Source organism: Paraphaeosphaeria sporulosa (genome assembly GCF_001642045.1).
Source record: "Paraphaeosphaeria sporulosa strain AP3s5-JAC2a unplaced genomic scaffold CC84scaffold_1, whole genome shotgun sequence".
NCBI lineage: Eukaryota > Fungi > Ascomycota > Dothideomycetes > Pleosporales > Didymosphaeriaceae > Paraphaeosphaeria > Paraphaeosphaeria sporulosa.
Window position 1 is genome coordinate 880,146 of NW_017253360.1, and position 23,684 is coordinate 903,829.

The 23,684-nt window shown below is 53.2% G+C and overlaps 11 protein-coding genes across 11 annotated transcripts; 8 read left to right on the forward strand and 3 right to left on the reverse strand.

The window, feature by feature from the left end:
* The first annotated feature begins 592 nt into the window (after nucleotides 1-592).
* CC84DRAFT_1224600 (FAD-binding domain-containing protein) lies at nucleotides 593-2,195 on the forward strand. Its single transcript, XM_018183543.1, has 4 exons — nucleotides 593-1,028; nucleotides 1,075-1,227; nucleotides 1,279-1,821; nucleotides 1,868-2,195. The coding sequence occupies exons 1-4, from the start codon at nucleotides 680-682 to the stop codon at nucleotides 2,140-2,142; spliced, it is 1,320 nt and encodes a 439-aa protein (XP_018041820.1). The 5' UTR covers nucleotides 593-679; the 3' UTR covers nucleotides 2,143-2,195.
* Nucleotides 2,196-2,853: 658 nt separating this feature from the next.
* On the forward strand, nucleotides 2,854-4,052 carry CC84DRAFT_1200728 (uncharacterized protein; the record flags this gene model as incomplete). The annotated part of the gene is made up of 4 exons (XM_018181679.1): nucleotides 2,854-3,020; nucleotides 3,069-3,134; nucleotides 3,280-3,662; nucleotides 3,719-4,052. The coding sequence occupies exons 1-4, from the start codon at nucleotides 2,862-2,864 to the stop codon at nucleotides 4,050-4,052; spliced, it is 942 nt and encodes a 313-aa protein (XP_018041821.1). The 5' UTR covers nucleotides 2,854-2,861.
* Nucleotides 4,053-4,203: 151 nt separating this feature from the next.
* On the reverse strand, nucleotides 4,204-4,776 carry CC84DRAFT_1253918 (uncharacterized protein; the record flags this gene model as incomplete). Its single annotated transcript, XM_018184415.1, has 1 exon — nucleotides 4,204-4,776. The coding sequence occupies one exon, from the start codon at nucleotides 4,774-4,776 to the stop codon at nucleotides 4,204-4,206; it is 573 nt and encodes a 190-aa protein (XP_018041822.1).
* Nucleotides 4,777-7,607: 2,831 nt separating this feature from the next.
* Nucleotides 7,608-11,636, forward strand: CC84DRAFT_1133255 (uncharacterized protein). Its single transcript, XM_018175967.1, has 2 exons — nucleotides 7,608-7,796; nucleotides 7,847-11,636. The coding sequence occupies exon 2, from the start codon at nucleotides 7,926-7,928 to the stop codon at nucleotides 11,253-11,255; it is 3,330 nt and encodes a 1,109-aa protein (XP_018041823.1). The 5' UTR covers nucleotides 7,608-7,796; nucleotides 7,847-7,925; the 3' UTR covers nucleotides 11,256-11,636.
* Nucleotides 11,637-11,821: 185 nt separating this feature from the next.
* CC84DRAFT_1211115 (uncharacterized protein) lies at nucleotides 11,822-12,457 on the forward strand (the record flags this gene model as incomplete). The annotated part of the gene is made up of 1 exon (XM_018182352.1): nucleotides 11,822-12,457. The coding sequence occupies one exon, from the start codon at nucleotides 11,822-11,824 to the stop codon at nucleotides 12,455-12,457; it is 636 nt and encodes a 211-aa protein (XP_018041824.1).
* A 684-nt stretch (nucleotides 12,458-13,141) lies between these two features.
* On the reverse strand, nucleotides 13,142-14,126 carry CC84DRAFT_1170361 (uncharacterized protein; the record flags this gene model as incomplete). Its single annotated transcript, XM_018179853.1, has 2 exons — nucleotides 13,142-14,060; nucleotides 14,107-14,126. The coding sequence occupies 2 exons, from the start codon at nucleotides 14,124-14,126 to the stop codon at nucleotides 13,142-13,144; spliced, it is 939 nt and encodes a 312-aa protein (XP_018041825.1).
* CC84DRAFT_37420 (uncharacterized protein) lies at nucleotides 14,099-14,773 on the forward strand. The gene has a single exon (XM_018185955.1). It carries the CDS (start codon nucleotides 14,255-14,257, stop codon nucleotides 14,666-14,668), a length of 414 nt encoding a protein of 137 aa, XP_018041826.1. The 5' UTR covers nucleotides 14,099-14,254; the 3' UTR covers nucleotides 14,669-14,773.
* A 273-nt stretch (nucleotides 14,774-15,046) lies between these two features.
* CC84DRAFT_1170362 (uncharacterized protein) lies at nucleotides 15,047-16,668 on the forward strand (the record flags this gene model as incomplete). The annotated part of the gene is made up of 2 exons (XM_018179854.1): nucleotides 15,047-15,551; nucleotides 15,614-16,668. The coding sequence occupies 2 exons, from the start codon at nucleotides 15,047-15,049 to the stop codon at nucleotides 16,666-16,668; spliced, it is 1,560 nt and encodes a 519-aa protein (XP_018041827.1).
* A 706-nt stretch (nucleotides 16,669-17,374) lies between these two features.
* Nucleotides 17,375-18,415, forward strand: CC84DRAFT_37423 (uncharacterized protein). Its single transcript, XM_018185958.1, has 2 exons — nucleotides 17,375-17,558; nucleotides 17,608-18,415. The coding sequence occupies exons 1-2, from the start codon at nucleotides 17,500-17,502 to the stop codon at nucleotides 18,263-18,265; spliced, it is 717 nt and encodes a 238-aa protein (XP_018041828.1). The 5' UTR covers nucleotides 17,375-17,499; the 3' UTR covers nucleotides 18,266-18,415.
* Nucleotides 18,416-18,989: 574 nt separating this feature from the next.
* On the reverse strand, nucleotides 18,990-21,049 carry CC84DRAFT_37425 (phosphoglucomutase-like protein). Its single transcript, XM_018185960.1, has one exon. It carries the CDS (start codon nucleotides 20,934-20,936, stop codon nucleotides 19,179-19,181), a length of 1,758 nt encoding a protein of 585 aa, XP_018041829.1. The 5' UTR covers nucleotides 20,937-21,049; the 3' UTR covers nucleotides 18,990-19,178.
* Nucleotides 21,050-21,469: 420 nt separating this feature from the next.
* On the forward strand, nucleotides 21,470-23,503 carry CC84DRAFT_37505 (fatty acid/sphingolipid desaturase). The gene is made up of 2 exons (XM_018185964.1): nucleotides 21,470-21,788; nucleotides 21,841-23,503. Exons 1-2 carry the CDS (start codon nucleotides 21,598-21,600, stop codon nucleotides 23,330-23,332), a joined length of 1,683 nt encoding a protein of 560 aa, XP_018041830.1. The 5' UTR covers nucleotides 21,470-21,597; the 3' UTR covers nucleotides 23,333-23,503.
* Nucleotides 23,504-23,684: the final 181 nt, after the last annotated feature.

A 23,684-nucleotide genomic window follows, 5' to 3' on the forward strand; every position in this document is an offset into this window, starting at 1 on the left:
CGGTGTCCGAGACAATCTTGCCTCACATGCAGCACACGCTGCTTCTGTATTGTGCCTTCCGCGCGTATCGTTGTTCGATCCACCAATCGCACCAACTCTACGATGTCGACACCCCATCCAATCATGCACCACATGCAGTCGCAACTTAACGACTTGAGCCGATTTCAGCACGGAGAGCAAGAAAGAGCGTCACTACAGCTGAGACTGTCATAGTCTGTTTCTAGACGGGACGCAAAATCTGCCTCGCGCCTTATTGTGGTGGAAAAATGGGGCCAATGTTTGCGCACCTTGAGTGAGTCTCAGCACAGCTGGACTCCCGTCTGTGTGCTTTCCCTCAAAGGAAGACTGGGGGCGTACATGGGTCGACGCTGGGAGTATTTGAATGGACATGTGCAGTAGCACGAGGTCCGATGTTCGTTGGACAAGCACATGCACCATGCAGATTTCCACACCGTCTTCAGTTGCGATCGCCTTGTTATGGGTGTTCGGCCAATTCTCTGTCACTGAAGCCTACCCCGCTGCAGCAGCAGCTGTAGCAGATGTTTGCAGTCAGCTGGCGTCGATCGCAACCGGATCTACCATCACAGCGGCCGATAGCACGGAGTACGATAGACTGCGAAAGCTGCATTGGTAAGTCCGCTACCTTATTACTTCAAGGACAAGATGCGGGTCAACGCTAATGTATGGCACACCCAGGTCAGAGACTGCTTGGAAAGTGCCGTCGTGCATCTTTGAACCTTCAGATTCCACGGCACTCGCAGATGCTGTCAAGATCATCTCCTCCAACAATATCACATTTGCCGTACGGAGTGGCGGCCACAGCCCCTTCTCTAATTGGGCAAACGTAGATGGCGGAGTTCTTATTTCGCTGAGTGCCATCAACGCCATTTCATATAACCCTACCGACGAGACTGTGCGCGTTGGAACTGGCAACCAATGGGGCCAGGTGTATGGGAAGCTTGCCGAATATGATCGAGTTGTTGTGGGGGGTAGAGTTCCTGATGTAGGCTTTGGCCTACTCACAGGCGGTAAGCAAACCCTCTAGCCCTCGAAGTACACCAGCTTATCTCACAGGCGGTCTTTCCCACCACTCTAGTCTTTATGGTTTTGCGGCCGACAACGTGATAATCTACGAAGTTGTCCTTTCCAATGGAACAGAAAAGACTGTCTCCCGAGCCTCCGACCCTGAGCACTTCTGGGCCCTCAAAGCTGGAGGGACAAACTTTGGTATGTTACCTTCCGTCTTGGAAGAGGATACATCACTGAGTGTTGATACAGGAATTATATCATACGTCACACTAAAGGCATTTCCGCAGGGAAAAGTCTGGGGAGGCGTGATCTTTTATTCCATCGAGTATCTGGATCAGATTATGGCAGCAATAGCCGAATACCAGGCTGTTGGACAACTTGACCCTAGATCTGCCATCCTACCATATGTGGCCTTCAACAACTTCAACTCGATTTTCATTTCGTTTTCCTACCTGGACGCTGTCGAGCGCCCAGAGGTGTTCAATAACTTTTACAGGATTCCGTCCTTGTTGGACGACACGAAGATCCACAACAACTTCAGTGCATCAATTTCTGAAGTGGTGGACAAAGTATATCCGAGATGGACTTGGGGCTCCACCACCTTTTACTTAGATAACAGCACGTACGTGCAGGTTGCACGCTTATGTCAGAACATATCCCGTACGGATGAGTTCCAAGCTATACAGGGCGCCACATTGGTGCTAGTTCCTCAGCCCGTATCTAGAGCAATGGTGCAACGATCAGTAGCGAGCGGAGAGCATCCCATGAATCTGCGCGACAGGGAACAAATATGTAAGCTTTGTCCTGGTCAGGCCAATGCTCAATTAACGTGTCTAAGGGTTCTCGATCAACCTCGGCTGGCAATACGCATCAGACGACGCAAGGATGGAACAGTTTGTCGTCGACACTCTCTCTTCGATTGAGAAATTGACAAAGTCAAAGGGTTTGTTCGACGAGTACGTGTTCTTCAACAACGCTCACACAACGCAAGACCCTCTTCGGAGGTATGGACAAAACGCATTCCGAAAGATGAAGAGAATCAGCCGGACCGTCGACCCGGCGCAGATTTATCAGTCGCGGCTAGCTGGCGGGTTCAAACTTGGTGGTTCATGAAAGCAACGAGTTTAGACTTGCAAATGCGAACATCAATGAGTCTAGATAGAGATAACTTATCATTATCTTGAAAATCATAACCATGGCTGCTTGATCTTTGCTCCATTTGCCGTGATTTTCCTTCGCTTTAATGGTGTGCAGTGCCCGCGGTGCTGGGTTAAATGCGATTGCCTTGATCCTTGGCTGCCAGGGTAGTGTTACTCCGGCCCATGTAGGTTCTCATGGCCTTCCTGAGAGTTATGCAGGGATTGTTAACTTACAGAATACTTCAAATGATGATGACGTATTCAAGGTCTGCCAAACCCAAATTATTTGTTTCAAAAGACATCAATTTGACCACTGCAGGCCCAGGGTAGAATGCCGAGAAGAAAACGAGGGAAGCACAGCCCCTCCCTATCTGTGTTACACGACATATGCGCCCTGCACGCAGCATCCTATCACCCCCATCATATGAGTGTCTCAATCAACAGAGTGCAGAATACCCGGAGCAGATTCCTTTAAAGGCAAATAAGACTCAGGAAACAAGCGGTCCACATTCCTGGCTTTTTTGTTCCACAGCAGCGGAGTTCTATACGATGCAGCGCATTTCGTAGTCGCAATCTCACTACTTTGGGGGCCGAGAGCCAGAGACAGAAGACCCCCGCTCAGACCTGCGATGATGACCTCGACACTTCTCTCAAAGTCGCGCACGACTGGCATACACACTTTATCGCGTGATCATGCTCAGCATACCTCCAGCTCCGCTAGGCATCGCGGCTGTAGCCATAGCCGCTGTGTTTGTCTTTCTCGACATCGCTGCAGTCTCGTTAAGGCTATGGGCGAAGAAGATAAAGCAGCGACCGCTGGACGCCACAGACTACCTCATCTTGGGTGCTTTGGTCTGTGTAGTCCCATGTCCAACAACGGCAGCACTGACAACCATGTAGTTTTTCGCAACCGTCGATATGATCACGAAAGGATTTGGCAAGTATTACGTTTCCTTTGATGACGCAGTGCGCTGACAAGTGCAGAAATGTCGTGGGGCGCAGGAGAGCATTTCCCGGTAGTGATGGCGGAAAACCCTGGGGTTCTTGTTCCACTGCAACAGGTGATACGTGGGCAGATGCGGTCAAGCTACTGACGACTGACGTCTCCCAGATAACGTTTGCGCAATACTTCATCTGGGGGATAACCATTCTGCTCATCAAACTTTCCATCCTCCTCCTCTACCGCGGCATCTTCCACTGTATGGTATACACGCTCGTCGCCATATACGCCTCGATGGCGATCTGCGTTGGGATCTGGATTCTCCAAATCGGTATTCTCTTCGGATCGTGCCAGCCGCTTGCCGTCAACTGGGATCCTTCGGTGCCAGGCAGCTGCTACTTCAAGGGCGTCAGTGAATACGTGATATCCATGTCGACGAATCTTGCCATGGATGTCGTGTTGGTGCTGATCCCGGCGCCCGAGGTCTGGAGACTGAAACACATCTCCGTCAAGAAGAAGATAGGCATAAGCTGCGTGTTCGGGCTAGGAATCTTGTACGTGGGATAGATGCTCGCAGCAATGGGAAAGCAAGCGACTAATCGCATCATAGGACGTGCATCCTCGTTGGTCTGCGCTTCAAGTATCTCTACGAGATGAACATGGCAGATGCCACGCACGACGGCGTGCCTTCGGGCATTATTTCCAGTGTGGAGCTGTACCTCGGAATCATCTGTGCCTGTCTGCCTATCATGCCTCCAGCTTTCGTGCAGGCGGGGAAAAAGATGCAAAGCAGCTATGCCGCCGGGCTGCTCACGCGCAAGACATCCAAAGACTCGTCGCTAGGCAGCCAGAAGCCCGAACAAACTGCTGTGGATAGTAAAGAGCCAGATTACGATCAGATTGAGCTCAATTCGTGGCCACCCCGAACACAACATGAAGTCTGAGCGCGTATATACTGAAGGGATGAGAGTAGTCCTATGGTACCATACCCGTGGTCATTTTCTGTTCCTGTATGCAAGCATAGGGTCGAACTAGGCTAAAAGGACAGAATGCAATATCACACGAACCTGATCCCCCTCCCGCAGTACAAAACATCTAAACCATCGCCCTCAGCCTTTCCCTCAAGGTCCCCCAACGCTTCCTCTTCAAAATCGCAAACCCATGACAACACACACCCGCCGTCTCCCTCCCCTCTCCCTCGTCTTCAAGTATCCCTGTCTTTCCATTCTCCCCCGCTTCGTGCACCGCCCAGGCCCAGACCTCCAACGCCCACCCACCCAGCATCGCCACTTCCCACGCCCGCGGCCAACGCGGCCACGTCGCAACCCTCCACTCCACCCAGCTCCTCGCCCCCTCTCCGTTCAACAGCCGCGCAAAATGGAACGTTCGTAGCGCATCGCGAAGCTGCGTGATTCCTTGCGCGGCATGTGTGCGCTCGTGCTCGAGAAATGCAGCGATCTGCATGAAGGTGAGCCCGTGACGCAGGAGAGAGAAGATGGTAATTTCGAGGAGGCGGTGGGAGGGGTTGGTGGTGCTGTCGAGGAGGCTGGGGAAGGTAGTGCGTGTGCGCTGGGAGGCGGGAGTCTGGTTCTGGGCATGGTGCAGGGCAGAGAGGCAGTTGGAGGGGGCGCCTGGAGGTGGTTCTTGCTGGTGTGTTAGTGGTTGCATTGTCAGAGCTGGTAGTTGTGACGAAAAATTATGATCGACCTGGGATTTGTGGAGCTAAAGGTGGGAGCCCGACGTTGGCCTTGCTGAGGAGGTGTGGTGGTCATTGAAGAGGTGGTGAAGTTTTTGCATCTTAGTTTGAGGGCGTGAAGATGTGTCTGCAACGTTCAGATCACGGTGCAGATCAGTACAGCGACAGTCTAAATGTCGCAGCCTAATTCTGGCATCCGGGTGTCATTATTCGCCCACATGCGGAAAGACTTCAGACATGGGCACTGCAAATCGTTGGCGAGATTCATGCAGTGATGAGCGACTCCAGCTCAGTAAGGTTGTGGAGATCCATAGCAAAAATTACGCAGTAGGTCTTCTTGGTGGCGACGAAGCCACCGCCCACACGACTTTTGAATCTGGAGAGCGGAAGTGTAGTCAGCCTCAACAGTGAATGCGCAACAGAAGGGTAGATAGCCCGGACTAGACAGTTGTCTCATCGAGAAGCTGTACGGTATATGTGGACCGCAAATGCGCGCTGTACATGATATGGGCTCATCAGGCGTCTTATCAAACGCTGGTGAAGATAGTCGCAAATCACGATGGCCATCAGGTGAAGGTGATGCTTAGCCATCCATGTATATCATCATCAGCTCAATCGATGGCCTGGGGGCATCAACCAATACTTGGAAGATGCCTTGTCCATGCTGCGATGTTGAGTCTATCGTCCTGACTTTGAAGAGCAGCGAACGCAAGCGTGAGGATTGTGAGGCATACTGAGTCGTATAAAGCCCAAGATATCGAGATATCGAGTGAAAGAAAATGTGATTATATCTGCGGCTACCAGGCTTGGCGCTAACAATTGGTCCTGTACGTAGTCGGATTTCCAGGGGAGGTGCGGTGGGACTTGCGAGGCAAGGAGGGAGACTTCATCGGTGTTGTTCAAGACCTCTCCTCGGAGCCACTTGAACGCGGGACGCCGTCTCCGTATCTTCACATCGAACAATCCCATGAGATTTTACGCCGCGGGTAGTGTGACGCTTTGCTGCTCAAGACATCCTTCAAGAGATGTAGAAATGGCTGAAATTTAAGCACTTCCGCATAGGAGCAAGAGCTGTTTGATCGATCTGGGTAACATGATCAGCTGCGGCGAGCAGCTCTGTGAGGGTCCCGAGATGGTTCCAGTCCATATCGTAGAACTCGATGTGCTTTGGTGCGAGTAATCCCTGAAGTTTTCAACCTCTTGTAAACCAGCGACTGTTCGCAAAACACGAGCTTCCAAGTTTCCCACTTGCTTGTCTTCGAAGGATTCATCGTCAGGTAGTAGTCATGGCGGGTCCGCCATCACAGTCACATCGTTCAGATGGGCCTAGCGCACCGCGGAGTCTCTATACCATGCAAACTTGGAACTGATGGACTCACAGCTTCGCACTACTCAATTTATCAATACAACATGGATCAACCCAACAGTTCCTGTAAACCATCATTGCTTGACCGTTGGGCGCAGAATCGGATCTTTTCGTGTCTGACCTTGCCCCGACCGCTGTCAATGCCAAGTTTGAGTTCCTGTGTGAGTTCTTCGGTGTCCGGTCCTCAAATATGGGACAATATGGCGTACGGGGGGACGACGCTGTGCATTACCGAGTAAGAGTGATCTCGCCAGTGTCGCCGCGTTGAAGGAGACGCATCGCTTACGAAGCTCTCAGCGGGAGCAAAGCGACCCAGCGTCAAGAGTTCGGGAAAGATGGACACCCAGGTGGCGAAGCTGAAGTGGACAGGCGCGGCCTGGGCGAGACAGCCTGAGAAGGCACGATTGGGCGCCCCCTGCATCGTCCAGCACGTCTCTGATTGACACGCATCGCTACAATAAGATTTCACGCGTTGTTAGTATCATCGGGACAGTGGAAGGCCGTGCAGTCGCCCTTAGAGAATACTTACGCAACGGTCGAATAAGGCGATACCATGGGCACCACAAACTGCAAGGACCTACTCGGCTCGTCTTGCTTTAACGGCAAGCTTGCTTATCGCAGCCCTTATTAAGGCGGGCTGTGGCCAGTATCATGTATTTGGGTATATGAGGTCCAGCATCACAGCGGAGGAAGGTACGGCCTAGCGACGTCCCATTCTTGCGTCGGCAACGAGTCGCTTTCTGTACTTTTCCTCACGGCATGCTTCTATGATCCACCTCGAGGCAGGTTGTGGCTAGCGCCGTGTATCTGGGCACATGGTCATCAGCTGTCCGCGGGTCCGACTTCGTCTCCGAGGTTCCACGCTCTTTCGCAGCGTCCTACTGTCTCGTCACCACAATCGAGCCTCAGGGCGCAAGAAATGGTCGTCCCGAAAAAGCAATGCGTACGGCTGACGACACCGTAACGCGCGGTAGCTTACACAGGGCCGCTGCGTACTCGCCCACGCCTGAAATGCCGATCCATAGCGGCTTGACCTGCAGCTGCGGGACGTCGCTCGAATATGGTCCAATGAGCAGCCTCGCGCATCCAGAAGGGGCAGCCTGTGACCTGTCACATCTGTCGCGCAGTCTGGACACGCTGCCGCCTAGGCATCGTCGTGAACCAAACAGCAGCAGGAAAGATTGCGACGCGCATGAGGAAATAATGGAATGTTTCACTTCACGGCGGACGCGAGCTGTAGGGGTGTCGTGCTCGAAAACGACGCCGTCACTTATCACCGCCGGACGGTAGGGCGGATAGCTCCCGCAGGGGTGCCGGCTCGTCTCCACACTATCCCCGGCGCCTGGCAACGAATCACGCCGTGTTTCCAGCCGATAGCGCAGCCTTTCCACTTCCCCGGGAACGCCCAAAAGCGCCCTCTAACCGTTCTCGACGCGTACGAGCCGCGAAGAGTCACCGAGCTCGCTGTGCGAGATATCGACGGCCTCTCTGCTGCCCTTCGCCTGCTGGCTGCTGGGACCCCGCCCACCGTGCCCTCCTCGCCCATCTGCTTGTCCCTCAGGCGTATAAAACCGCCGTCGCCCACCTCCAACCCGACCTTTTCCTTGCTGTACTTGCTCACCATCGGTATGCGCCCGCCTAACAAGTTTCGCCATCAATCGCTAATGCTGTGGAAGTTACCCTGTAGACCCTCGAAATGTCTCCGTACTAGACACCGGCCGCCCAGCTCTGGCATGCCCAGTCCAGGCATCATCCATGGCGGCATTCGCGCTGCCTGATCCTGCGCATCCGATCGCGACATCGTACTTGGAACGCCCGCTGCCTACTGGGCCCTGTAGCCATCGCGACGTAGTCGGCACATGCGGATGTGAACAATTCTGGGACGCTGGGAGTGCAGACATCTATCATGGGAGCAACCAATACCGATCGGGCAGTCAGCGCTCGACTGTGTGTGTCTGTGGACATCATGCCTGCTATCATAAGCCTGCCGTCGCAGCGGCTGCCGCGCGTGCACCCCTATATGATGGCCGCTGTCACACACATTCGGGGACTCAATGCGACCTTCACAAAGCAGGAGGTATGCCGCGCGATCTGAGCCAGCCGCTGAATAGCCCCCCGCCGCGCACTATACCCACACAGCTGCTCATGCGCAACGAAGCCTCACTAGCCAATGGATCTCGTGTCGACAATGGTACGAAGGACCCTCCGTCGCAGCCTAGTTCTTCTGGGCTGCCGCGGATTCCCTCGATCTGCCTCATGTCAAATGATCGTTATCCTGCGGCTAACAGTGCTGCTAGAGACCAAGCCAACCAATCTCGACAGACAATTGCGGGACTGGGTCTGTCTATGCTGAATGTAGGCGATGCAGCACGCTCCTTCGATGGTCAACAATCCGTTTCGTCCACAGTCCCAGACGAGCTCGATCTCGGGCAGCCGCTTGATGGGACACGAGCTGAAAGCAGGCAGCCTTCCGCTGGCCAGAACTCAATGCGAGGTGAGCAAGGTCAATCGGAAAATGCAGCGCTGGGTCCCCTAGATGCCATCCTCGAGTTCAACAGAAACTTTCACCTGGATGTCGGCGGTGATACGATTCCGAATTCGTTCAACCTAGATGACTTCGTGCAAAGCGCGACCGAGGTGGCCACGCCAAGCATACGGAACACACCAGACCTGGCAGTGACCGACCAAGCTGTCCAAGATGGGAAACGAGCCATCGAAGACCTCATTCGGATGACTTCGGGTGCGAGCCAACAGCATGCCGCTGATGACAGACCAGCCAGTGCGGCATCAGCTCCACCTCAGCTTTTGCTCACCAACTCCCCACACACTTCCCAGGAGCATGTGCAGAACTTCCTCAAAACCGCGTCCCCGCAATCGCTCCAAAAACTTGTGTCTTACCTACCGTCGTTATATAACCTGCTCAACTCCATACCGAATGTGGCCAATGCTTTGAAGGAGCTCAACGACCGGCTATCACATCTGGAAAGCAACAATTCCTTCAACTACGTGCATCCTGACGATCTCCATCATCAATTCGACCACGTGGATGGCAGACTCCTACACTTGGAATCACGCATGGATGATCACGATACACTGCATCAGACCATTGACGCCGACAACAGTAGTCTTTCATACAGCCGTCGTCGCATAGCACCGGTATCTGGTTCTTTTCAGTCAATTCGGTCTCTCGAGTCTACCACTTCGTCCGCTCTAATACTCGCTGCCATGGATCGCAAGGAGACCGAGACTGAGATCAGTGGCATCAAAGATCGACTGGACGTACTCGAAACGTTCGCTATGCCGCCAACTCTGACCAAACCATGGGAAATCGAAGTTGTTCTACTGCCGTGGGGTCGCGACCTCAGGGGCATCTGGTTTTCCCCGGATGAATCGATGCATGATCAATCCAATCCCACGACGCAGGACTCCGAAGGGTGGACGCAAGCGCGGAGTTCTACACATAGACAATCAAGTGCTCCAGTGCCTTTACGCGAGACGGACTCGTCGCCATATCCAGCCTCGAGGCATTCATCGCGAAGCTCGCACCCGTTCAGCGACACTGAGAGCGGTTGGTCCAGCCAAGCCATCAGCAATTGGGCTTCTGGTCTGACAGAGGAGCTGTTGTCGCCCAAGGCATGTAAAAGCACCAATCTTGTTCACAAGAGGTTGAGGAGTAGAGGACTCGTCAAAGACGTCACGCTGCACAGCGCCAGCTCGAGAGACATACAACTGGCACTTGCGCATGCCTTCAAGGACATGCTGGAGCATCTCAAGTATACCGATGAAGACGACGAGCCGACAATCCGATCATACCCCGGCTTACGCGCTTCCTTCATTCCGCTTCGCAAGGTTCGGCACGACTCGAAACTGCATTTTCTCACGCCAGCGGAGATGTCGAGCTCTGCGCTTTGGTCTGCCCAGTTCCTTTCTGCAGATGTCATCATGCACGTAACCGGCGGCAAAAAGCGACTCTACGTAACGCAACGCGAAGCGTACGTGCAGTCCCACGATGAAACGGGGAGTTCTTGGACGTGGCAAGAGCTGCGCGAGTTGCCCCGATACCGACCTGAAGCCGATGTCCGAATGGAAGCCAACGACGGGCAACATCACCCTCAGGTCGCGGAGGCGGATGCAAAGGAAGCTTGTTGGACCTACTTCGAAGCCTACGACGCGCCCCCGCGCAGCGTCAACTCTTCATTCGGCAGCCATCACTCTGTTGAATTGTCCATGCGACCTGCTGATCGCAGCTGGCGACGATCGATAACGCCTGCATCCATTCTCAAGAATCCCATGCCTCAACCGATTTCTCCATTGAGCGAAAATCACCCTCGGCGTCCATCTTATGCTCGCCAGCGTACAGTGTCTGCTTCGGTCTTGGAGCCAGCCAATGCGTCGTCATCAAAGCGTCGCATGGATGGCTCGCCTGTCAAGCACTCATCTCAACCGCACAGTCTACGGGCGCCTAGTGCTTCACTTCCGCGAATGAAACGTCGCAGAGTCTCCAAATCCACTTCCCCACGCCCAGCTCTCGACGCCGATGAAAACGCTACAGATGTACATGTCACTGCATGGGCCAACACGCCTCGTCGCTCTCGCGAGCCGTTCTCGCCTTTCTTCTCCTCAGTGGCAGCGCCTCTGCCGCGGACAGCGTCGGACCTCGCCAGTCGGCCCAGTCAACGTTCTTTGGCTGGCACAAGCAAAGGGACACCGTTTGCATATGCAACGCCACACTCTGGTCCTTTGGTCGGCGGTCCAGTCTTTGTCGGAGATGGTGACACCGAAGCGGATGAAGACTTGTATCAAGATGACGATGGCGAACAAAGTTGGCGCGGCGTTGCGACTGGAGAAGAGGACAACGACTTGATCGAAGACGTCGAGATGGGGGCCGAAGAGGAGCTTGCCAGTTTCTCTTTAGGTAGCGTATCCAGCATCCATGACTGCGATATAAACAACGAAAGTGACGGCGACAGCGACAGCGACGAGGCTGATGCCGATAGCGGGTATGCTGCCCAACGGACGGACGCTGAAGACGAGGATGAGGACGACGATCCGCTTGATGCGTTGCTCGGCATCTTGCAAGATTGAAGATTCACGACTTCACGAATTGGGCAAAAATAGCAAGGCGTTCTGGGTTTTGGAATCGTTAATGAGGGATACCACGAGTTTTCTGGGCATATATGAGGAAAGGCATTTGGTTAGCGTGGTGCACATATTTGGGTATGATTGTAACAACATGGTGTGTGTACGGACGCGGCGACTTCGATATCAGCTCACTGTATTAAGACTGCATAGCATAGCATAGCTACTTCTCCGCTTTTGGTGACGCGAGGCCGTATGTAGATGAATCCGGACCAAGATCACCTCCACTCGCATGTGTCAAGCTCTCCGGCATCTACAGAATAGATTCGCGGTCGAGCATCTAGTTTGAAAAAAGCAGCCCACCAGCGCAAATGTTCGATTTCTTCCAGCCGTGCACGTGATCAGGTATGCTGTGATCTCTGTGCTACCGCCAAGCTTAGCCCCTCAGGTCTACGCTTGAGCTCAAGCCTCAAACCTCCCTCACGAACCAATCTTACACTGTTTTGACGTCAATGGAGAACGATTCTCCACCTCGAGAGCCAAATGTTGCTCAGCCATTTCTCCCAGATACCATGGCTGTCATTAACGCCTACGTGATCATGATTATGATTTTTATCTATCTCGTTTCCACGCTTCTCCGCAGTTGCTTGGACATCATGAGGAAGCCCTCTCCAAATCCTGGTCCAGAATCCGTCCAGGTGCTCGTGTATCGAATTCCGAGTGGCGAAGGGGCACCCCACCCCGTGCGGCTTCCAACCACGAGCGAGCCCGTTGCCGTTTACCCCGGTGCATTCCCCGCACACATCCCGGACGTCTTCAGATACTGGACGCTCAGAGGAGTGGACCGTCTGCTATACCGGGATTGGACAGTCACCCAGCTGAAAAGCTACCCGATTGAAAATGATGACGGGCTGTACATGACCATCTATTGCTGGGGCACAGAATCAGGCATGCGGCAGAATCATAATGTTCCGAAGATCCTACGACCGATCGAGGTGATGTATGGGGATGTGTTTATTGCGAAGCTCAGTCATCGGCAATGTGGATGCTCGGGTCATGGGTGGGCGGAGTATGCAGATGTTCAACAGTATTATCTGCAGCGGGTTTTTGAGAAGGACAGGGTGATGGCGAGGGTGGAACAGGAGATGAAGAACGAGTGGGGTATCCGACGAGCTGGGAGGTACAAATCTACTGCCCAGAGCACCTGACCAAATAAGTGACGGGTGATACCCAACTCTTAGTCTTCTTGACTGAACAGTCCATACTGTCCAACACTTGGATGCAGGATCTAATGTTGGAGGCAAAATCAGGGGGATCAGTTTGTTCAACATCTATCCAGAAGACTCTTCGAACAGGTATCATCCTCATACATCTGGAGGAGGCGAGCGGTGTATTGTACCCGAACCAGACTCATTACTTCCATTTCGATGGCACGTAGTGCGGAAGGCTAGAGACGAACCTTGAATGCTTATGAGGGCCCCTCTCATGGCACCTATGTGGACTTGACGTCACCAGGGACTAGGATCGAGCGCTGTTGAAAAGGGTTCAATTTGATCGTGTGGACGTGGGTAGGCAATGACATGTTTATTGAAAACACAGATCGGTGTACCGTGAATGTGTAAATTTTCTTTAATTCTCCACAGTATGCGTTGCTGTCTTAAGCGTGCGTGATTCAGCTAACGCTGACGATTCGCCATGATGCTGAAAAGGCCTCGTAATGAGCCTGTTCCCACAACGCTGTTTTAAAGACGTTGACTTCGGAGACTGCGCAAAGAAAGAGAGGAAACAGGATGCTAGGATGAGTGATCTGAACACAAAGGATCGACATAAGAACTAAGTGAGATGACTAAATCCACTACGCGGTAGTTATGTAAAGTTACCGTACATGTACATCACGTCATGTAGTCCCTTGCCATCCTCCAGAAATCCCCCACGAATTCCCCGCCCTCTTCCATATACTTGACATACGCCTCACACCTTCCGATCGTATCAATCTCGCACACAATATACTCAACCACTAGTTTCCTCAGATCGTCGAGAGTTCCGTCGTCGCTTCTATCTGGCAAATCCTGGCTCGAGTATGCATATCTCGCGAGCTCAATGATGTCTCCAACGCGCTGTGTATACAATCTGAAGGTCATGAGTGTCTTGTGCAGTTTGTGGAGGGTCAGCTCTTTGAGTGGGGCTATGAGGCGTAGATGCGCAAAGCAGTAGAGCCGTGCATGGGCGAGCAAGACTGGCGTGAAATCTTGGTCTGCCGCACTGTTGAGTTTAGGGTCGAAGTCCTTCAGGATCACAGCTCTGGGGCTGCTGTTGCTGAGGTATCTTCGGCTGTTAAGCTTGATCCGTAGTAGGGTCCGACTTTTATCGGGATACTCCATATCCATGGGAGGAGTCTCTGGCGCCGGAATATCCTCATCGACCAGACTTTGTTGGGGTGGTTCCATGGGTGGAGGAGCGTCCAAAAACCCAAAAGTGACTTGCGACTTTTTGCGCTTCTTCTTTTCCTTAGCCGATAAGGGTGCGCATTCATCATAATGTCCATTCTGCTGGTCTTTTTTGGACAAATCTGACGGACGCTGTCCCCACGGAGGCACCGTATAGTCCCCTCGGTAAGCATATTCGCAAAACCGGATGAAATCGTCCACCCTAACATCTCCGATCCTCGCACATCGCTTCTCAGACTCCTCCATTCCTCCATTGATAAGCGCATCCAGTTGCTGACTGGTAGCAGCAATGGCAGCTGCATGCACCACGATGGACTTTCCTTCCTCGCCAACAAAGAAAGTAAACTGGTGTGATTGGATGAGGCTGCCGCGCTTTAGCTCAGACACATCGACTTCGAAACGAGACTTACTCCTCAAAGGTAGGCGCCATCTGTACAAGACGGGTTTTGGGGTGCTTTCTTAGAAAGTGAGAACCGGAAACGCTTATACTAGACATATAGACATAGTTCTGATCGAAAGAAGGGAGACTCAAAAAGTCAGACGAGGAGGTGCGGGGTCATGCAGCAAAACCTACGTGCAACGCATTCACTGGCCGTTGAAGGCAGATTGTGTACCACAACATTATTGTTACATGCAGAGGCGTCCAACAGTGTTTGTTGCTGGACTTTGCCGCCTGCACCTTGCCGCGGAACCTCGATCGCTAATGCAAGTGACTTAAGCCAGTGCCTGCAGAGAGCAGGGTTAGCGAGTTTGAGAGGGCGCCTCAAACATCGGGTACGGACCATTTTCCTCGCAGCTTGTATTGAACATTTGCTTGTTCTACTCATCGACCTAAACCAGAAGGTCGTATCCTACAGAATAACACAGAAATATGGACTGGGCCCGCCACACCACTTCAAACAGAATTGCAAACCCGGAATGGTACTAGAAAGACAATTTTCTGCCCAAACAAGACATACATATGGTAGGTAGCGTCTACAAACGCTGATGAATTGAAAATAAACACGAGAGAACAGGACAAGTCCGCAGTCCCCAGGCATGCAGCCGAGGACCTCTGTTGGACACAACCCTGGTCATACTTGATATGCTGATCTGCATGAAAATGCAACACGAAAATCATGTATTCGGGTACAAATGCAGACATGATCATAGCATTGCATAAGCTTGCCTGTAAGGGGATACTGTGAACATCGACTGATACTATGCATGCCAACACGTCAGAAGCGCGTCTGATTTCTCAGCGTCGCCTGCGTGATCATGCCGCTGATAAGGGCATCTTCTATGCCGCTCGGCTCAGATTTGAGCAAAGGGAAAGCCAGGCCTTAGAGACGCTTTCCGACTAACTCACTTATGGCGTCTTCTAATCGACCTCGCCTTGAGCCGCGCGGACGTCAGCTCAGTCGTTTCTTTGAACCGCTTGTCCTGCTACACACTCTTGGGAGCACACGAGGGGAGCACACACGAGATATCACGTACAATGGGACAGAAATCTCGTGCCTATCGCGCAAGCATCTTATTCGGAGGTTTCTCTGTGACCTTGCGTACATGTGCGATTACGACAAAGGTGGCGATACCGTAACTGCTATAGGACTGGAGTCCAGGCCTCACGGAAATGTTTTCTGGGTAGCCTCGAACACAAACCCGTCTGCAAAAATAATTCCCTTTCTGAATACGCTGTTGGTGCAGCTACGCAATGTCTCAATTGAGGCGCCTATGATCGCCCCGGAAGAGGTTCAAGACCTGGCAACAATGTGTATCACATTTGCAACTCCAAGGATTAAGAAATACAAAAGCCATCTCAGACCGTTGCTGCGACGCTGTCTGAAGCAGCTCGACAAGAAAGACAAAGACAGTGGTGAGTCCGCGTCGGATGTTTAGTAGATCGCCGAAACCCTGGCATTTGCTTACAAATACCAGGCGAAATGCATAGCCTCGCACGATGGCTGCGAACCTGGGATGATATAATAGATCCTGAGGGCTTGTGCCACTTTGCCTATCGAGAACGAAAGTCAGACTACATGCAGCTTCTCGCGCGACTGGGGACCGAGCCGAGCTACAAAAGCAATAAAGATGCGATCCACCACGCCTTCTCGTCAGTGAGGCACTACATCGGAAGACTCGGCCATCATTTCCGAGCAGCCAATGATTTGATCTCTTGTTCTTTTAAACTATCTGACGTTCTACACGACTTTGAAGTTCGTGGCGTTCCCATTCTCACAGGATCCATCATTCCTCCAGCAGATGGCAAGACGACCTTGGAGAGCATGATCAAACGCATGTTACCTGCGGGATCGCCCAGCCTTGAAAGTTATGAAAGGAAGTTGCAGGAGATGGATTCCAAGTACGACTTATCTCGTCGCTTTCTTGAAAACTATCGAGAACCTGGCTTGAAACCCCGCGTTCATGCTGAGATACACGTTTTGGAGCATTTCCACGTTAGTGGTTTACGGTTTATCGACGGTGATTCGTTTATTGCCTGTAGCAAACCGGCGTGCTTTTGCTGCTTGCTATACCTCCGAGCCCATCCTGGGCAATTCGTGGAGCCGTTGTCACATCATAAGATATATCTGAATTGGAGGCCACCTGACCTCCACAGTCAGAAAGAATTGATTGGAGAGTTCCATCAAAGAGACATCCTCAATGCTATGACGAAAACGATACGAAGGGAAGCTTTGAGGCAGATTGACGACAAGATTCCGCCACATCCCTGGCATCCTGATTCGCTTACTGGTATCACGGAGTCTGCAAGAGGTGACGCAACGCACAGAACCAACAGGCCTGGGGAGGCCTTTGTCCTTGCTCAAAAACACGTTGCGAACACTAGCCTACCTGTCTCAAGGTCGTCGACACCCGTCACTGGAGAACAAAGGGTTGAAGAAGGGTGCGAACAGCAACCGCCTCACGATTCTGGCTCGTCAGTAGTTGATTATTTTCTTGATGATTCTGATTTGGAGGGCGGGATCCCCATCTGATCATTCTCTACCATGTGTGGTTCTCCGCGCACTTTTGCAAGTGGCGGCATAACTCAGTACCGGAACTCAGTAGCGTACCAAAACACAAGTATTCCAAGGTTCAAAGTATTCAACTGCCTCGTCCAGCGGGGATCATCTTTTACTTCTTAGTAATTCCTGTCCTTGAAATTTGAAAAGAACTCCTCAGAGATGCGAAGAGTCCAAACAGGAAACCCTACACGTTGACTCTCTTGCCGAGCCTTATGTGGTGTCTCGCCCCTGAGTAGACACACTGAAAATGGCGCCTCTTTAGGCGAAGCGTGAGCTCGTGGACTAACAGATGCCAGTAGAGGTTAGAGTCTGTTGGCATGTCTGTGTCCATTCGTGTGAGAGCCAAGTGCAGTAGTCGCACATAGGCAGGGGTGCGCTTGCAAAGGCCGGATCAACCTATTCGTCGGGACAGACACGAAGGCTTGCAACTGCCTTTCGAACTTTGCGCCTATACCCGGAATGGAATCAATCAAGAAGGACCAATCCATCATTACAGGAGAGAAATCGATTGGGATATATGAGGTCGGAGATACGAAAACATTGTACTGCATAGCACGCGCATTGCATGACGCCGCACTGGTCAACCACCACCCTATCCAAGGACAACACGTAATTATGCTATCCTATCGAATCGAAAGGTGATTGATGCATATAGAAAAGCCAGTCAATGCAGTCTGCATACCGTCGTCATTGCGAAATCAATGAAACTGTATTTAGGGCTCCCATAACTCTCCGAACGACCATTGATCGATCAGAATCCTTCATCTCACAAATCACTTGCATACTCGTACAGAATTCGTGATGTCTAAGAAAAACAATCTGAACTCGGTCAAAGAGGCCCAGAAGTTCAAGTTTTCGCTGTTAGTAACGACAGTTCCCCGCGACCGGCACCAAAGTAACTTTTGACAGTCATTTGACTTCTCCCATAATTACAGTCACGGTTGGCAAAACAAACACGCTATACATCCATTCTCATTTATTGAAAAACGAATCAGAAAGACTTTTGAAGGACTTGGAAGGGGGTTTCAAGGAAGGCGCCGAGAGCGCCATCGAGCTGGAAGACGAAGATCCCAACCTCTTTGGATATTTCGTCGAATACCTTTACCGCGACTGCCTGATCCTCTCCCAGAACGTGGATCATTACTCGGCGTACGTCACATTGGCGCGCCTCTACGCCCTAGGGGAACGCCTCATGGCACCAAAGTTCCAGGCCTACGCTCTTTGGCGATTCTCCCACTCCCTCGCAACCCACACGCTTATTTCAGAAGAGAGCATTTGCGAGTTGCTCCGGATCGCGTGCACGGAAATCACCGAAAGGGCGAGAGAGGATCCCATGAGATCCCAGATCTTCTGGTACGTGGGGTTCAGAATCTCGGATCTGCAGAAGTTCGACATGTTCCGCCAGCTATTGTGCGAAATCGAGGAGGCGGGAAAGCAAATCTGTCTTTGGATGAATCGAAGTCAGCCCGGAAAACCAGCTGAGCCAAGCGAGCTTCAGTACAAGAGGTTCGCGCCGGAAAGCGAGTTCGATTTGAGCATCGCCGAGGTCATGCCGGGAAAGCAATAGGCGTCAAGATTGACTTCTCTTGGCTTTGTCTAAACAATCAGGCCAGGTTGAACGGTCTGGAGCAAGTGGAGCCATTGGAGTCGCGAGTCCATAGCAATGAGTTGTACTGTGTCACAAGAGGAAAAGGAAATCTGCTTATATACATCGTATCGGCAGGCGATGCACAATGCTTTGAACTGTCGATATAGATATTGCTCCCTCGTGTCTCCAAGCTGGCATCTGCGCGTAGGAGTGCTAGTGACATGACATCATACTGCAGTTCCGCAGCCTAATGAGATTTATTCTCCTCTTTCCTTCCACATGCATGTCTCGATCACGAGCCTGAAGCGTTTTCCAACGCCCCAATGGTCTCCCCACAACACGGCCGCAAGGTGGACGGGTAGGGGAAAGGGGGATGGAAAGGGAAAGCAGGGACGGAAGGAAAGTTGGGCAAGTGCACGCTCACTTCACCCAATCACAACAACCTTCAAGAGGCCTGTGACATGCGGATTTGAGAGTATTGTAGCCACTCATATCGGCATAGCGCGTGGCTAGATTAAGCGTGGTGAGGGTGTGGGGTGGGGTTCGGGCGTAAACGTATCAGATTCAAGCACACTGGCTGCTTGCCAAAATGAAATTCCCATGGTTACCCGTGTTAAGAACACGTGATTCTATCGTTGGGATGGTTCAGACGAAGGTGGTTGAGACGACGATGCTTCTAGAGCCACGATTCACACGTGACTCAACCTAATTACCCTAACACTCCCCTTTTCTCGCGGGCGCCTACAAGCACCTACGTGAGCGACCCCCCGATTGTTCTTCAGCGAACCTGTCGACCTGCACAGCGTGAAGCAAGTTTCACATCTGTCACTGGAAATATGTGCAGTATGTAGCAATTGCTCTATAAACAATTTTGGCCTTCGTCACTACTGACTCAGGCTAAGACCAGCCCATTCTCCTCAGGCTTGAACCACTCCCTCAGCAGATCACCCAGTACCTCGTCCGCGCCCGCCTTGGCTGCACTGCTGCTGCTGCTCGCGCACTCGATGTACAGCTTGATCTTGGGCTCTGTGCCTGAGCCCCGCACCGTGAAGCGCGAGCCGTCGGAAAGCTCACATGTGATCATCTGCGCGGTTGGGTCGACTGGGAGGTCGGGGATGTGGTTGGCCGAGGCGGAGTCGTAGCCTACGGTGAGGTCGCGCCAGCGTGTTATCTTACGGGCGCCCAGGGTGGTTGGGTGTGGGGTGCCCAGTGCGCGTATAGCCGTAAAGACTTGCGTCGTAGTTGCCGGGGAGGGGGAGACTAGGTATGTATTCGCGTCCTCGAAGTATCCCACGTGCTGGTACAGCTTTTGCAACTGTGTGTACGGCGTGAGACCCTGGGTTGCCCAATGTGCGGCAGCCGTGAGGAAGACCGCCGCCGCGCTGATGGAGTCTTTGTCGTGGACGGTCTGGGGCACCATGTAGCCGAGGGCTTCTTCGAAGGCAAAGACTACGGAGTAACCTGCGGCATCGAGGTCGCGTGCGACGTTGCCGAGCCACTTGAAGCCGGTGAGGGTTTCGGCAAAATGGAAGCCTTCCTTTTGCGCCAGGGCAGAGAGCATACGCGATGAGACGGTGGAGGCGAGCATGGCAAGTTTCTCGCGGGGTTTGGAGGCGGGATAGCGATCGAGTAGGTAGGAGGCGAGGAGGATGCCGAGCTGGTTGCCGCTGAAGATGTGCCACTTCCCATTGACCTTCTCTGCGGCTGCGAGGCGGTCTGCGTCCGGGTCGGAGGCGAGGATGAGAGATATGGAGGAGGCGTCTGCGGTCTGCATCGCGAGATCAAGGGCGCCTTTCTCTTCGGGATTCGGGAACTTGACGGTGGGAAAGTCGGGATTAGGCTCTGCTTGCTCTTTGACAACTACCATCTGGGAGGCGACGCCTAGGTCCTCCGCGCAGCGTTGCATGGCTGGCAGACCGACGCCGTGCATTGGTGTGTACACAAAGCGGAGATCAGACTTAATCTTGATTGATGGGTCCTCGGGATGCGCTGCGCACTGGATTGCCCTGTGGTATTTCTCGCGTACGAGGCCCAGCGACCCTTCAACGAGAAGGGAGTCATCGACAACAGAAGTGTTCCAGCTCACCGGCTCCAGATTCTCTTGGATAGCAACCGCGATACCAGCATCGTGAGGAGGTATGATTTGGCAGCCGTTGGACCAGTACACTTTGTACCCGTTGTCGCGCGCGGGGTTATGGCTCGCGGTCACCATGACTCCAGCAGCAGCGCCCAGTTCTCTCACGCCAAACGGCACGAGAGGCGTGTGCGACGGGTTCTCATACCACCACACCTTGATCCCCTTGGCGACGAACGCGGCGGCCGCCAATTTCGCAAAATTCTTAGAGTTGTGCCGTGCATCCCGTCCGATGACGATGCCCCTCGTCTTGACATGTTTTTCGGTTTTCAGCAAGTACGCAGCCAGGCCTTGGGATGCTTGGATGACGGTCAGCGAATTCATGCACGCAAAGCCAGCTTGCATGGGCCCGCGCAGGCCTGCGGTGCCAAAGGCGATGCGAGGGCGGAGACGGCGGTCTAGTTCAGCTGCGTCGCCTTGCTGGAGGAGTCTGTAGATTTCGTCGATTGTGGATTTGTCCTTGTCCAGACGCAGCCATTCCTCTGCTAGCTCTTTGAGGTCGGGTGATAGGCCCATATCGGCAGGACGGGGTCGTGGCGGGGGTATTCCAGGCTGGTTCTGCTTGTTCTCACGTGATTCTTGGTGGAACTTTGGAATGGACACGGGCGTGAAGTCGCTGTGGTTTGGCGCGAGGGGATGCTTGGGCAGAGTAGATTGTGGTGTCGGCAGACGAGGCCTATCTAGGTATTTGAAGCAAGAGCGGCTTCGTTTCCGGTTCTGTTGCGTCACACAAGTGAGGTGATGTTGAAATCTGGCGAGCAAGTGACCGCAAGCGGTGGTGGTGGGCGGTCGGTAATCTCTCGGATCGGAAGGCGCCGCCACGCACGAATTGTGACCCGGAAGGCGCCACAGGGGAATGACAATCGGCTTGTTTCGATGCTTGCTCTTTCGTCGGCGTCAACTACAATTGTAGCAAGATAATGTCCATGGCCTCGGTAAAAGTTGCTGTCCCAGGCGGCCGTTTACACGTGGGGTTGCCCTGGATTGCGGCTGGCCCGAGCTTCGCGGCGGTGGGATGAGCGGAACACTGCCTCCCGCCTAATGCCCCAAACGCAGAGCGATTCGCAAGCCTCTCCTGATCTGTCCACGCAATGAGCTGATTGTCTTTCTACACAGCTCGCACCTTCAAAGCGAGCTCGCATCGCCTCCGAACACACTCTCCAGGGGCTCCAGCACCATGGCCGCCCTGGACCGCAAGACGAAGATATGCAGCCGCCGCGAGATCGAGAGCCTCATCGCCGAGGGACGCCAGATCGTGATCGTGGATAGCAAGGTGCTGAAGGTGGACGTATGGCTGCCATATCATCCAGGCGGTGACAAGGCCATCAGGCACATGGTGGGCCGCGATGCCACCGACGAAGTGCACCGGTACGTTCGATTTGACAACCGCTCCTTAGCTTTTGCTGACGTTGCGATCCAGCTTCCACTCTGCACAGACGCTCGAGCTCACCAGTCGCTACCAAATCGGCTGCATCGAGGGTCGATGGCTCAATTTTGTGCCGCCAATCCAGGGGGGCAAGTTCAGGACACGGGAAGAGCTGGACAAGATATCCGACGAGGATTACGCCGAGTCGTGCTCGGAGGAGCACGAGTCTGTCAGCTCTTCGTCTTCGGCAGCGCAGAGTCCAGTGTTCGAGCCCGCCGACCCGCCCGCCGCTTCGCTTCGCAAGCGTCATGTATCACCCTCGGCTTCATCCGTCTCGTCGATGGAGCTCGAGCAGCCGGCCGCTCCTACCAAGATGTCCGTACTGGATGCACGAACACAAGAAGAGCTGGATTTTGACAAGGCAAAATATCCCTCCTTGGACCCCGAGAGCCAGGACAACATCGTTCGCAAGTACCGCCAGCTGCAGGACCGCATTGAGGCCGAAGGCTTGTACCAGTGCAATTACTGGTCAGGGTATGGCGTCGAGTGTCTCCGCTACTTTACCGCCCTTGCTTTGACCGGTCTTTGCCTGCGGGCCGGATGGTACATCACCGCAGCCTTCCCGCTTGGCTTCTTGTGGCACCAGCTGTCCTTCACAGTGCACGACGCCGCTCATATGGGCGTTACCCACAACTACTACGTCGACTCTATTCTAGCCATGTTTATCGCAAACTACTGTGGCGGTCTGAGCGCGTGCTGGTGGAAGCACAGCCACAACGTGCACCACCTCGTCACAAACTCGCCAGAGCACGACCCCGATATCGAATACCTTCCCTTTTTCGCGATCACGCACAGGTTCTTTGAAGATCTTAGATCTACCTATCACGAGTTCACGATGAAGTACGATGCCATTGCCAAGGTCATGGTTCGTATCCAGCATTACACATACTACCCGATTATGATGGTTGCGCGTTTCAACCTCTACAGACTCGGCTGGACCTACATTTTACTGAACCAGAGTCCCAAGAAAGGTCAAGCCTGGTGGTTCCGCTACTTCGAGCTTGTCGGCCAAGTCTTCTTCTGGACCTGGTACGGCTACTTCGTGGTGTACAAGACGATCCCCGGCGGCTGGAACCGCTTCGCGTTCGTCATGATCAGCCACGCCATCACCGCGCCCCTGCATGTCCAAATTACCCTCTCGCACTTCGCCATGAGTACCACCGACATGGGCGTTACCGAGTCCTTCCCCCAGAAGATGCTGAGAACCACCATGGACGTCGACTGTCCCCAGTGGCTTGACTTCTTCCACGGCGGCCTCCAGTTCCAGGCTATTCACCACCTGTACCCTAGAATTCCGCGGCATAACTTGCGCCGCACACAAAAGTTGGTCCAGGAGTTTTGCAACGAGGTGGATATACCCTATGCGCTATACGGATTCGTAGACGGTAATAAGAAAGTCCTTGGAAGGATGGCGGATGTCGCGCGGCAGGCTGCTATCTTGGCTGAGTGCCAGCGCACGATCGTGGCTGGCGAGGTCGCGCATTAACGGGACTCTGACATTTGCATAGCATGCGAGATTTGCTGTTGGACATAGAATCATGATAGGACGGAAAGACAATGGATACGATATACACGGCAGCGCACGACGTCCGCTGTCATTGGCACACTGCTTATCCACATACAAGTCATATTGCGTGTTCTTGTCCACCGCGCTACGTCGCGATCGGAGCATTTTGTTTCGGCCCCCAGTACAGTAAGCAGTCGACGAGCTAGCGCTCTCTCCGTCTTATCCATTCGACTCCACTGGTGTACTTTCTATGAGTGGTATACTCGTTGCGAGCGAGTGGTCGTCTCGACAAGGCTGACCTCACGTGGGTTAGGGCTAGCATCAGAGCGGT

Excerpts from the sequence above, each read along its gene's own strand:
- CC84DRAFT_1133255 (XM_018175967.1), top strand. The coding sequence starts at position 7,926 with ATGGCGGCATTCGCGCTGCCTGATCCTGCGCATCCGATCGCGACATCG.
- CC84DRAFT_37423 (XM_018185958.1), top strand. The coding sequence starts at position 17,500 with ATGTCTAAGAAAAACAATCTGAACTCGGTCAAAGAGGCCCAGAAGTTC. Across the intron at positions 17,559-17,607 it reads CAGAAGTTCAAGTTTTCGCT|TCATTTGACTTCTCCCATAA; the intron begins GTTAGTAACGAC and ends AACTTTTGACAG.
- CC84DRAFT_37425 (XM_018185960.1), bottom strand. The coding sequence starts at position 20,936 with ATGGGCCTATCACCCGACCTCAAAGAGCTAGCAGAGGAATGGCTGCGT.
- CC84DRAFT_37505 (XM_018185964.1), top strand. The coding sequence starts at position 21,598 with ATGGCCGCCCTGGACCGCAAGACGAAGATATGCAGCCGCCGCGAGATC. Across the intron at positions 21,789-21,840 it reads GCCACCGACGAAGTGCACCG|CTTCCACTCTGCACAGACGC; the intron begins GTACGTTCGATT and ends GTTGCGATCCAG.
- CC84DRAFT_1224600 (XM_018183543.1), top strand. The coding sequence starts at position 680 with ATGTATGGCACACCCAGGTCAGAGACTGCTTGGAAAGTGCCGTCGTGC. Across the intron at positions 1,029-1,074 it reads CTTTGGCCTACTCACAGGCG|GCGGTCTTTCCCACCACTCT; the intron begins GTAAGCAAACCC and ends CTTATCTCACAG. Across the intron at positions 1,228-1,278 it reads AGCTGGAGGGACAAACTTTG|GAATTATATCATACGTCACA; the intron begins GTATGTTACCTT and ends GTGTTGATACAG.
- CC84DRAFT_37420 (XM_018185955.1), top strand. The coding sequence starts at position 14,255 with ATGCAGCAAAACCTACGTGCAACGCATTCACTGGCCGTTGAAGGCAGA.